The sequence below is a fragment of the Poeciliopsis prolifica genome, unplaced genomic scaffold (assembly GCF_027474105.1).
Source record: "Poeciliopsis prolifica strain line A6 unplaced genomic scaffold, Auburn_PproV2 SCAFFOLD012, whole genome shotgun sequence".
NCBI lineage: Eukaryota > Metazoa > Chordata > Actinopteri > Cyprinodontiformes > Poeciliidae > Poeciliopsis > Poeciliopsis prolifica.
This window is the reverse complement of record NW_026562387.1, coordinates 5,653,132-5,664,822: the sequence shown is the minus strand read 5'-3', so window position 1 is coordinate 5,664,822 and position 11,691 is coordinate 5,653,132. Positions and strand designations below refer to the sequence as shown.

The 11,691-nt window shown below is 42.9% G+C and overlaps 1 protein-coding gene across 1 annotated transcript; it reads right to left on the bottom strand.

Annotated features, from left to right (window-relative positions):
• Positions 1-54: 54 nt before the first annotated feature.
• pck2 (phosphoenolpyruvate carboxykinase 2 (mitochondrial)) lies at positions 55-9,823 on the bottom strand. Its single transcript, XM_055037394.1, is given in 12 exon segments — positions 55-1,739; positions 2,417-2,512; positions 2,817-2,954; positions 3,252-3,467; positions 3,551-3,645; positions 3,647-3,711; positions 3,799-3,986; positions 4,065-4,200; positions 4,409-4,479; positions 5,405-5,589; positions 5,673-5,885; positions 9,503-9,823. Coding segments are annotated over 12 exon segments (1,905 nt in total). The 5' UTR covers positions 9,535-9,823; the 3' UTR covers positions 55-1,269.
• Between the last annotated feature and the right edge of the window lie 1,868 nt (positions 9,824-11,691).

Sequence of the window (11,691 nt, the reverse complement as noted above, 5' to 3'; positions counted from 1 at the left end):
CCACTGGCTTGTTATTTAATGTTTTAAAGACAAAAAGCGAAACAAAACATAAAACTGTTTCCAAAAGGCACGGTTTATTTTTCAAGTCACTCTAAAAATGCACAAGTCACTGTTCTCACACGTGAAGGTTCTTGTCCGTTGCACTTTATTAAAAAAAAACTTGAAAACACCTGATAATCTCCGAGGCATTTGTGGTCCGACTTTTCAAAAACTGAGTGTAAACATTAGCTGAGATTTGATATCATACCGTTCAATCACAATCATTACACAAGTGGCAGGGAGAATAATTTGTAGAAATCTTAAAAACTGTAGTAAGGAGTTAGCAGACATTATTAGGTTTTTAAAATAAAAAAAACTTTGAATGAGTAAAAACTTTCTTTAAAAAAAAAAAACCTTTTTGGCCTTCAGTCTGTAAACTCAACAAAGGCACTTTACGGTGAGGTCACCCTGATTGGACGTCAGTGACATGCTGGCAGGTATGTGTGGATGGAGGTAGTGATGTTAGCGTCCTTCTAAAGCTACGTTCACACTGCAGGCGAATCAAACCTGATTTCTTTTGCGTCATGTGGGATGTCAAGTTACCAGAGCAAACATTTTAGAACAAGTGAGAGTGTGGTGCCATGCCGCTTTACAGTGATGTGTCGCCCCAAACAAAATGCTGAATTTTGCTCTTTTCACTGGTGCAATTCCTTCCCAGCGCCTGTCGACTCATTAAAGTAAATGCACTTTTCTTTCATGTTTCCTGCACCAAAGATTGCTGTGTGACGCTATCGTCGTTTTGCACATGCAGGTCGATTTGCAACCGTGAACAGTCGCCACAGAAGTCAAATACAGGCAACATTTTAAGAGTAATGTAATGGACGCCTGTGCAAAAACAAAAACAAAGAAAAAAAATCTGATTCCAGAAGAAACTGTGATTTAAGCATCAAGATCTACAGTGTGAACGTGGCTTTTGAAAGTAGGTACGAGTTGAAATGCAAACTGAGCCGCGGTTACGCAACTGTTGCAGCGTTAATAGTTTCTGAAATGTAGCTATTGCATTTGAGAACTCAATGTGTTCACAGGCACAGAGAAAATTCAATCATCTGATCTAAAAACTTGTTTATGACTTCATTTATCACAGGAAAACCTGTTTTTTTTTCAGTTAACATGATCTCGTCTATGCCTGTAAACCCAGTCAGAGGCTCTGACTGACCCTGATGAATCCTGTTTCCTGAGTGCCTCTCTTCTTCTGGATTAGCTTTCCTGTCCCTGGCTCGTCTAACGTGTCTAAGCGTGGACTCTGTCCTCCAACGCCTTCAGCTCTGTCTCCACCTGAGCAGGCAGATCAGCTCCGACCTGCTGAGTGAAGTACGCTCTCAGCTCCTTGGTCTCCTTCTGCCAGAAAGGTTTGGGCACATCGAACAGGGCGCCCATATCCACCTTACTGCCCAGCCCCTTAGTGTCGATGGCGCCATCTTCTGGCAACCAACCGATGTAGCTCTTCTTAGCCGCTTCCTCTTCCCTCTCTCTGCCACAGCGCTTGAAGATCCACTCCAGCACGCGGGCGTTTTCTCCGAACCCGGGCCAGAGGAAGGCGCCGGTGGCGGGGTCCTTTCTGAACCAGTTGACGTGGAAGATCTTGGGCAGATGGGTGGGGGCCTTCCTGCTCTGCATGCTCAGCCAATGGGCGAGGTAGTCGCCGAAGTTGTAGCCAAAGAACGGACGCATGGCGAATGGGTCGTGCATGACCACCTTACCTGGAGGAAGAGCAAAATAACACTGTTAATCAAAAAAAGCCCAGGAAAAAGGTTATGTACCAGTGTAGGGTTTCAGCAGGTTTCACCAACTCAAATTTAAGACCATCATGATTAAAATTTAAGACCTATAGAAATGTACAAAAAAAATGCATGTGTGTTGTTTTTTTCCAGGGGTTCAAAACTGTAAAATTTCAGTCGTCTTTTTGTGGCTTTAGGCAGCGGTTTTGTGCTTCTCACATGGCATATCGCTCTCTACAACCTTATTCCCCTGGCGCTAAAATCTTCGCTCAGAATGCATGTATTCTTATACGAACAGGGCGCCCAGAAGTCAGCCAGTGGCGAAGACGAACGTCGTCTAAACAACTGCCAATAAACTTTTCCCATAATAGAGACAAAAAAGCTAGCCAGCCAATGAGCTAACATAAGTAGCTTGTAACCCGTAAACTTGATTGCCTCAAGACACAGAACGCAGTGAGTGACGATATCAAACTTTTCCCTGACACAGAAGTTCAGTAAGATAAAAGATGCATAGCTATGACATATGTGAAGCCAACTTACAAATTCTTTAATGAGTTTTTGACATTTTAAGGCCATTTTAAATACTTTAATGTCAGACTTTTTAAGGATGCTGCATTATTAATCCCCAATTTACCAGGCAATAGTGTAAAAATATGTACCTTTATGCTCTGCAGCTGCTGTGGCCTCTGATCTCATTGCAGCCCCAACAAACACTCCATGTTGCCAGTTGAACGACTCGTAGACCAGAGGGACTCCTGTAAACATCAGCGTTACTTCATGTTCGATGCTGCGCTGGGCTTGAAATGTTATTAAATGTACCAAAGTACAACATGATTAAATTTGGCCTGTAATTGTTTTCTTATGCAAAAGGAAATTTTTGAAAAACACTGTTACCAAAATTCTAAATATTTTGGGGGGAAAATGAATATATAGATAATTACCTACAAGAGTAGCAGCAGTTCTGCTGAAAAAGTCTTAAAATAAGATTTTCTTTTCTACTTAATAAGTGCTTCATTGTTCTAAATGATATAGTGTGTTTTCTATATGATTGGAACAAACCTTCAGGCCTTCTGCCTCCAAAGATGATGGCATCGATGGGAACCCCTTCCTCGCTCTCCCACTGGGGGTCAATGATGGGGCACTGACCCGCCGGAGCACAGAAGCGTGAGTTCGGGTGGGCACATGGTGTGGAGCTCCCTGGGTAAAAACAAGAAACATTGTATATTATATTATATTATATTATATTATATTATATTATATTATATTATATTATATTATATTATATTATATTATATTATATTATATTATACATTTTTAAAATTGGAACTGACATTACTTTAGTAAACCACAAGATGGTGCTGTACTCACTGTTACTAATTTCAACTTTGTGGCAGAACTAGTAATATTCATAAAAGTGTGCAGAAAAGCAGGACTTAGGAAAATGTATTGGTCTTTTATAAACTAGAATGTTTGAATATCTCAGTCCGGTTCTACCTGGTTTCCATGTTTTGCCGTGCCAGTCGGTGAGCGTGACCCCAGCTGCAGGGGGGTCGAGCCCCTCCCACCACACTCCTCCGTCGCTCGTCTCACCAACATTGGTAAACACCGTGTTTCTGGAGATGGTGGCCATGGCGTAAGGGTTGGTCTTGTCCGAAGTGCCCGGAGCGACGCCGAAGAACCCGTTCTCTGGGTTGATGGCCCTGAGTTTGCCTACCGCGACCCGAGACGTTTGAGTTAAGACACAGGAACATGAGGGATGACGTCAGTGTGTATTTTAATAGGCTCACACTCACCTTGACTGTCGAACTTCATCCAAGCGATGTCGTCCCCAACGCACTCAACCTTCCAGCCCGGGATAGCGGGCTTCATCATGGCCAGGTTGGTTTTAGCAGGCGCTGGGGAAGGCCGCCGCCACGTAGCGCTTCACACCCTGAGGGTTGGTGATTCCAAGGATCTGGCGACAGAAAAAAGTTGTGAACCAAGATAGAAGAGGTTCCACAATGCCTGAGGACTGTTGTAATATTTTTCCTTTTGGTCTCACCAACATATGCTCAGCCAGCCAGCCCTCATCCTTGGCGATGCGAGAGGCAATGCGGAGGGCAAAGCACTTCTTCCCAAGGAGAGAGTTTCCTCCATAACCGCTGCCGAAGGACAGAATCTGCCTGGTGTCCGGCAGGTGAGATATTAGGACTTTGTCTGGGTTACAAGGCCAAGAGTTGACCAGAGGAGCTGGAGATTTAGAAAGGTGAATGTAAACACAAATACATCCTCCCTGAGTTTATCCAGTTCGTGAGAAAGTCGGAGTACCTTTGAGTGGGAAAGGTCGTCCTAACGAGTGTTGACAGCGGACAAACTCTTCTCCTTCATGCAGTTTCTGCAGAACAGGGGAGCCCATGCGCGTCATGATCCCCATGCTGGCTACGACGTATGGCGAGTCTGTCACCTGAAAGACCCGCAACGTGTTCATGACAAGAATCCTGGGTAATAACCATAAAACTACACACATTCTAATTAGGCTGTAATATAAACCACAACAATAAAATCCAACAATACAATCACAATTAAAAAAAAAAAAAAAAACAACCAGCAGGGTTATTGCTTTATTGCAGGCTTTTTTGCTGAGTACAAGGCGTTTAGAGAACAGATAATACCTGGACGCCATATTTACTTAGTGTTGAGCCGACAGGTCCCATGCTGAAGGGAATCACATACATGGTCCGACCTACAAGGGGAACCCAGAGGTAAATAAACACATTAGGGTTGTTGATTTTAAAATTATTTGTGATAAATGTCAGCAGTGATGCTGGTATCTTTAATGTTAGCGCAGGGTGCAGAGACTCTTGTGCCATTAGAAGTACATTATTTGTCTAGAAGACAACAGCAACCAGTAATAGATAAGCATGCTAAAGGAGTTAAAGGACTAAATATTGCCCCAGATCATATAAAGTTTTCAGAAGTTCACATGTCCCTGTACCATAATGTGTCATTGCTTCATCTAATCACATAAAATAAAAAACTTCAAACTGTTTTCTAAACAGTTTTAAAGCGGTTATAAAAATGATGCCAAACTGCTGGATCTGGTCCGCAGATGAAGTGCAAAACAAAACCAAGATCTGAGTTAAGGAAAGTGAAATGAAGACAATAATCGAACCTACACAAACGGAAAGGTTACGTTGCCTTACGAAACAAACTTTAGTATTAATTTTAAACACCCTGGAGGAATTTTAGCCCATTTGAAGCAACGAAACTGAATAGCAATATTGATGGATGAGACCAGAAGGACAAAGTGCTCATCTGTTCAAACATACAGAGACACTGAGGGTGAAAGACTAAGGTTGCTTAGAGTTTTAAAAATGATGTATATTTCTAAACACCATATAGTTTATTGTGGAATATCAATCCTTCAAAATCTGAACTATGAGACGGCAGAGCATGACCCGTACACAGAGCCCTCAGTCCTTTACGGGGCCGTCACAGGTCCCGCCCCATTTACCTTTCCCACATGTCTTCCCTTCTCTCACAAATTACTTTCCTTTCACTTTGCTATGAAGTAAAGGCCACTTGAGCCAAAGAAAACCCTTCAAAAAAATTAACTTAAGAAGTTAAAGGTGGCAAAGAAATCAGGTTAAAGGGATCATTCAACCTACCTGCCATGCACCCTGGGAAACGGTCTTGTCTGGCTTTCTGCCAGTCTGACTCGCTCATCCAGCTGCCCAGCTGGCTCTTCACCCCAGCAGCAGGGATGGGGATGGTGTCTCTCTGCTTTTTGGTTACGATCACAGTTTTGCTCTCCACCCGGGCCACATCCTTTGGGTCTGTACGGGCCAACCAACTGCCAAACAGAACATTTAGCTGCAGAACAACTACTTCGGAAGAAGCTATCAGGAAATAGCTGACCATTTGTGCAACTCCTACCAGTTCTCATATTTGGGAAGCTTCTTGACCACGCCGTCCCTTTCCAGGACGGCCAGGATGTTGGCCGCTTCCTCAGGAGTACCGGTTACCACGTGGACTTTGGCGGGCTTGCACTCGTCCACAGCTCCCTTCACAAAATCAGCCACGGCAGGTGGTAGAGAAGGGATGGAGGCCAGAGACCGGACCCCGACACTGGCCCCAACACCACCCTGCCTGCAAGAGTAGAGCACCCAGAGTACTTTAGATTCAAAGTGACTAAACTTTCATGAAGAGGGAGTGATCAACTATTCCTGATTGTTTCTCATTACCATGCAAAGACCCCCTTCCTATAAGGTACGAAACTTGTTGTGTCTGAGTTATAGATGTATCCTTCTGTCTGAGTGTGGACAGACATTTCCCATGTTCTTGGTTTTCTAGGGCTGCCAAGTGTAATCTAATGTTTTCATATGGCTGCTAAGGGACAGCTGCGTCTTGAACTGCTTTATGGGAAAAAGGCTGGATTGGTCTTCTTCAGTTTGGGCTGAAAACCTCATAATGACATCTGTGGACAAAGAGAGGCCTGTGGGGGAGCCAAGCTATTGTTTGTCAGCAGCACAATATTCATGTACACGAGCCAGTGAGCGGCGGTTGCCATGTTTACCGGTAAAACACAAACCTGGGTGTGTGTGTACCTTCTGCCTGTTCACTACCACAGAACATATCTGCTCTGCCGACTCCATGTTGTTGCTGAGACTGTATGTTCAGCAACTATTAGGAATTTATTTCAACAAAATTAAAAGTTTCGCTGGTTTAACAGGCAACACAAGTCCCACGCTTTCATTTCAGGGATGTTTGGTCAAACACAGGCATGTGACTCCCAGACGGCGTCTTTGAGTGTTTATTAAGCGAACACCATGTACGCACCAATAGTTCAATAAATGCATGCAGATAAACTCGTAAATCTGGTCTGGATATACAAAGTGTACGTGCAGCAGGGATGTTGATGAACGTGTGTCATCACAGCGTGAGGGCAAAGAACCAGAAAATAGTTATTAGAGCGGAGGTCAAAACTTTCTTTTGAACCATTGGTGTGAGAGCAATTAATCATCAACACAGTCAAGCTTGTGCTGAGAGTGCAAGTAAATGTGCCATAAGACTCAGAGTGGAAGTGTCCATCTTTGACCTTGTGATCTTGGAGATAAACTGGAAGTTACATCAGGCAGCTGGAGCCCAGGAGGATGCCGGCAAGAAGTTGAACCCTTTTTTTGGTTTCTGAATACCGGGTCCGGACCGTCAGTCTACGTAGCTGTACACAGCTGGGAGTTGAACAATGAATGTTCACAATAAAAACGCTGACTTTGACTGTTCCACATGCACCTTATAATGTCGTGTTCAGCATTTGACTTTTACATGTGAGCATGTTCCTAGATGGGTTACCTTTGGACCTTACATAGGTGGGGCTGATAGACATGCAGGTTTGCTGATATTTGGCCATAAACTAAATCTACAAGACAGCTGCTGAGATCCTCCTCCAAACACACAACACCCACGGCTTTGTTTGATTTTTTTTTTTTTATTAAAATTGTGGAATTAATAAAACAGTAACGTATTTTTAGTTTCCCCTAAAATATTGCTTAAGTCTTATATTGTTCTCTTAAACCAAATATTGTCTATTGTCTTTCCTAATGACCTGAGTTAAATAAAAACCACTAATGATTTGTTGTCGGGCCAACAACATTTGGTTAGAAAAGCACAAAATGAACTTTCAACACAATTAAGTCATCTGTGTGGGAAATAATCGGATACTCAGTATTAAAAAACAGTGGCTAGAAAGTGAACACAAATGATTTGAAAGCTGTAAGAACACAGCTACTGTCCAGCTGGTAAGGTTAGAACAACACTGAACATTTCGGATTTGTTTTATGAACCTGGACTGCAGTTGATTATCTTTAGTCCTCAAGCTGATCAAACATGAACTGAATGCTATTTGTGGACCTCTGTATCTAAAATGTTGCAAAGAAATTGCAGCTTGGGAAGCTGAAACACCTTTTTACGATGCTATTTTACATGACATTGGCTACCATTTGCAAAATAGCCAATCCAGGATTGCTGTTGATTTTTCTTACCCCCAGGAGAAGAGACAGCGAAGGTAACGTGTCCTAATAAGTGTATTAATGCATATTTAGCTATATTTGGTTTTGGAATGATAGTTATACAGTATTTTAGAGAGGTTCTCAGATTTTAGCTCGTTAACCCTTGTGAGTGCTGGGGGTCGTTCTATGCCGAACACAACCAGTGATGAGCAAAATCTTTATGCTGTCCATGATTTTTTTTTCTTTGTGTTCTCACAAACTACTTCTTTAACCTCGCCTCGTTTTGTCTCGTCTCGTTTCCTGAGCCGGACGACATTTCACATATTGACCTCCAAATTTAATTATTCATTGAGCTGAGCAGATCAATTACAGATCAGTGAAGTGGCAACTCAACAAATAATCCTGCCACTTGTCTTCTAACCCACCGGACAGACAGACAGACCTTTGCCCAGCAAACTTAAGGATAAAGACCTTCTGTTCGCCTTTTTTTGTGATTCTGGATGAAAGAATCTCTTCAGTCAGATCTGCCGTGAGTCAGTCTTTTCACCACACAGGCAATCAATTATGCACATTATTCCTGTCATGCTGTCAATTACTGTAACTGGTGAGGTATAGCTAAACATTATCATGACTGTGTCTCGGATTGAGGAAGGAAATGGCCTAGTTTGGATTTTGACTTAAATTTATTTGAAAGAAGCTTGTTAAAAATTAGAGTCAGATGGTTTATAACTGGTAGGACTGGATTAGTCATTCTGTTCTTTCTTCTTTTAAGAGAATTTGCATCTTTTTCAGCCTGGTGACCTTTGCACTAGTTTTTCCCCCCCGAAAACCAACCATATCCTCATGTTTCTCTGCCTGCTTGCAGATCTCCACCCAGTTCCCATCCCAGACCAGATATGTTCAGGAACGCTGCAGAACGTCGCCTCACGGCACGTTTTGCAAATTTAACGAGGCTATTATCTGGCAGGAGGTAAACCAGACCATTCAGCAAGAAAAACGTGGAATCCTGCTTTGAGTCGAAGGACTTTTCCTCAAAAACGCACGCCTCCGATTTGACAAGCCAATCTACACACACCGCAGGCCTACACACCTCCTCTCCCACCTCACAGCCCCCTGGCTGGCAGATCCTGGCTGAACGTGGAAGGGCCAGAGTCTGAGGCAAGCAGCAGCGTCACAGCAGACAACATGCACACATGCTGAATTATATTTCGCTTCCAGTGACCACTGCACTCAGCAACAGGCCTCCAGGCAGAAAAACAAACAGGATGCCCCATTGATGCACACACACACCCTGCACAAAAAGTGTCCGCGTCTCTTCGGCATGCACCTTTAGAGATGAAATGAAGGCACACACTATTTAAACCGGTTGCTCACTTGGACTGCAGGCTCCCTGTGCGATGCGGCCTCATCACAAAGCCTCCAGGGCGCAGTGGGTAAAGAGAATGGAGAAAATGAGTGAAAGGAGCACAAACTCAACACAAAGTCACAGCAAAGACACAGAGATGTTCGTTCATGAGATTTGGTTGACGAGGAGCCAAATCAAGTCCGACAAGTTTCTGACTGCAACTGGCAGAGAAAGTGGGGAGTCACAAGTTCAGTTTGGGTTTCTGATAAGAAAAAGGTTTAAGGCGATTAGTCGAAGTGAGCAGAGTGGGCAGATTTCTCTCTCAAATAATAATAATAAAAGTAATAATAAAAAGCATGACATCTGATGAACTGAACTGCATCAATACTGAACGACACTAGTAAAATACTCACCTTCGTATAACTCCTAACAAAAGGCACGACATCTTTGGGTGCTAAACTTGGACTGACACGTTTTAAAAGACTTGGGGGGAAAAAAAGGCTAAACAAAAGTTATCTGCGGTGAAAAAAAAAAAGCTAAAGCTCTTCACAGCTCATATCTGTCCTCTCACTGAGGACCGTGTGCTTCGCTCCAGGTGAAACGCCTCAGAAGCGGCTCGGTCGACGCTGTCCTGCCTCTGCTGACCCACGACCGGAGCGGACTGACGGCTTCCACGGAGTCCCCACGCCGCTTGGCCACGGTGAGCTCCAGACGCTCGGCTCGCAGAAAGCGGGGGGAGGAGGCGCTTCTGGGGGAAATTTACATACGCTGCTGTTGGTTGGCTTGTCCGGCTGGTTGCCGGTCGCCTTGTTCCTCCCAGGATGATGCAAGACCCGACGCCTGCTGCGCGACAGCGCGCGCAAATAGACGCACAGAGGCTCCGGAACAAACCGGAAGCAGGAAACAAACTGCTGTTCTACCACTGTGATAAACACGCGTACATGTTTCGCGCTCGGTTTGTAGCTTGTTCTGTTATCAAAACATCATAGTTTCGACCTTTTAAGTCGTAAAATGTGGGTCAAACTAACGCCTCTTCTTTTATTATTATTATTATTATTATTATTATTATTATTATTATTATTATTATTATTATTATTATTATTTCTAGTCACTCAAAAATAACTTCTCTGAATGTGTCGCTTTTTGCTCCTCCATTCTTGGGATTAAAGTCCTCAAACTGTTGTATGAAATGCCTTCAGGTTTTTACAACAAGTGGCTCTAATAGGAGGCCCAAAGTGTACTTTGTAACAAATGCAGTGGGTCGAAACAATGTGACAAAATAGAGATTAGATCCCATTTTACAACACGTGCATTTGAGAAATAGAACAGCGTCTGTCACTCTTTGTGGTGGACAGAAATTCAAACACAGCTCCTGTTTGAATTTGTAGTTCTCGTTGCATATTCTCTACAGAGCATCAGGCATTTGGAGTCAGTTTCTGACACCTCTAGACCAAAATCAAGCTGATGAGGGCCTGAAGTAGATGGTTTCTGTCCCTCAGGTTTTCAAGATGATTAAGATCTGGCAGGTTTTCTTGTCATAGAAAACCTGCGTATGTGATGGTGCTGTACAGATGATGACTTCAAACATATCTCCAGCTAATACCCCGTTAAATAAAGTATACAATACGACCATATGGAGAAAAAAATAAATAAACTAATCAAAATGATAATGCAAAATACTCACATCAACATATAATGCCAGTTGGTGGGCTGTTATCTTACTGAGCCAAAGGTGTAGAGTCATTGTTTTTGCAGTAATCTTTCCTCCAGAGCAAACCTGTGGCAAGAGTTGTTAGTTGTTAGGAATTATTGCAATAATTCTCAATGTTTCTCTTGCCCACGTTTTGTGACCTGATTGTTGGAAGAAGTTACTCCGGCAGGACCTCTGCCTTTACTCAGGACAGTGTCCTTGAGCAGAATTGGATCTGAACCAACCCCACACGTATCGCATCAAGATGTTTTACTGAAAAGTTGTCCTTTCTGGGTCAAGAAAACAGGTTTTCTATGTGATGTAAGCAATCGGAAGGATACAATAACATAAAAAAAATCTCTTGTATATTATTTTCCATCCAACAGCATTTTAATTTTGTCTTCATGGGGGTTTTGGGTTCGAGTTGCCTGTCTGGTTACAAACCCATTGTTGGAAAGTCATACTTGAACGTACTTTTTGCAAGACTGATGAGCGATTGGTTTTAATTTAAGAGAAGCCACATCAAAAGTCTAAGAAAGTAATTGCAAAAGCATCTACTTCTCTTTTTCCAGCCACCTAAATATTTCATAAGACAAACCAAAACAACTGTGTACTCTGGCAAAAATTTGGAAGTTTAGCTTTCGAGTACTTCTTTTCGCTTTCTCTGTAATGCAAATGTGTTTAGTATACCAGCTCAGAGATGGTCTCAGAGTCTTGCATTCTGGGCCTCTCTGTTCCGACTAAAGCAGCAGTCCAAAATGTTTCCAGCTGTGAGAACACAAGACCAGCAAATCCTGCAAAATGTAGCTGCGGGAAAATCCAGGCCTAATTTTTCTACATATTGCTAACACATTGTTCATGTGTGCAAACAGTTGTTGAAACTACAGTTACAGAGCTGCACTTGATTTGAGG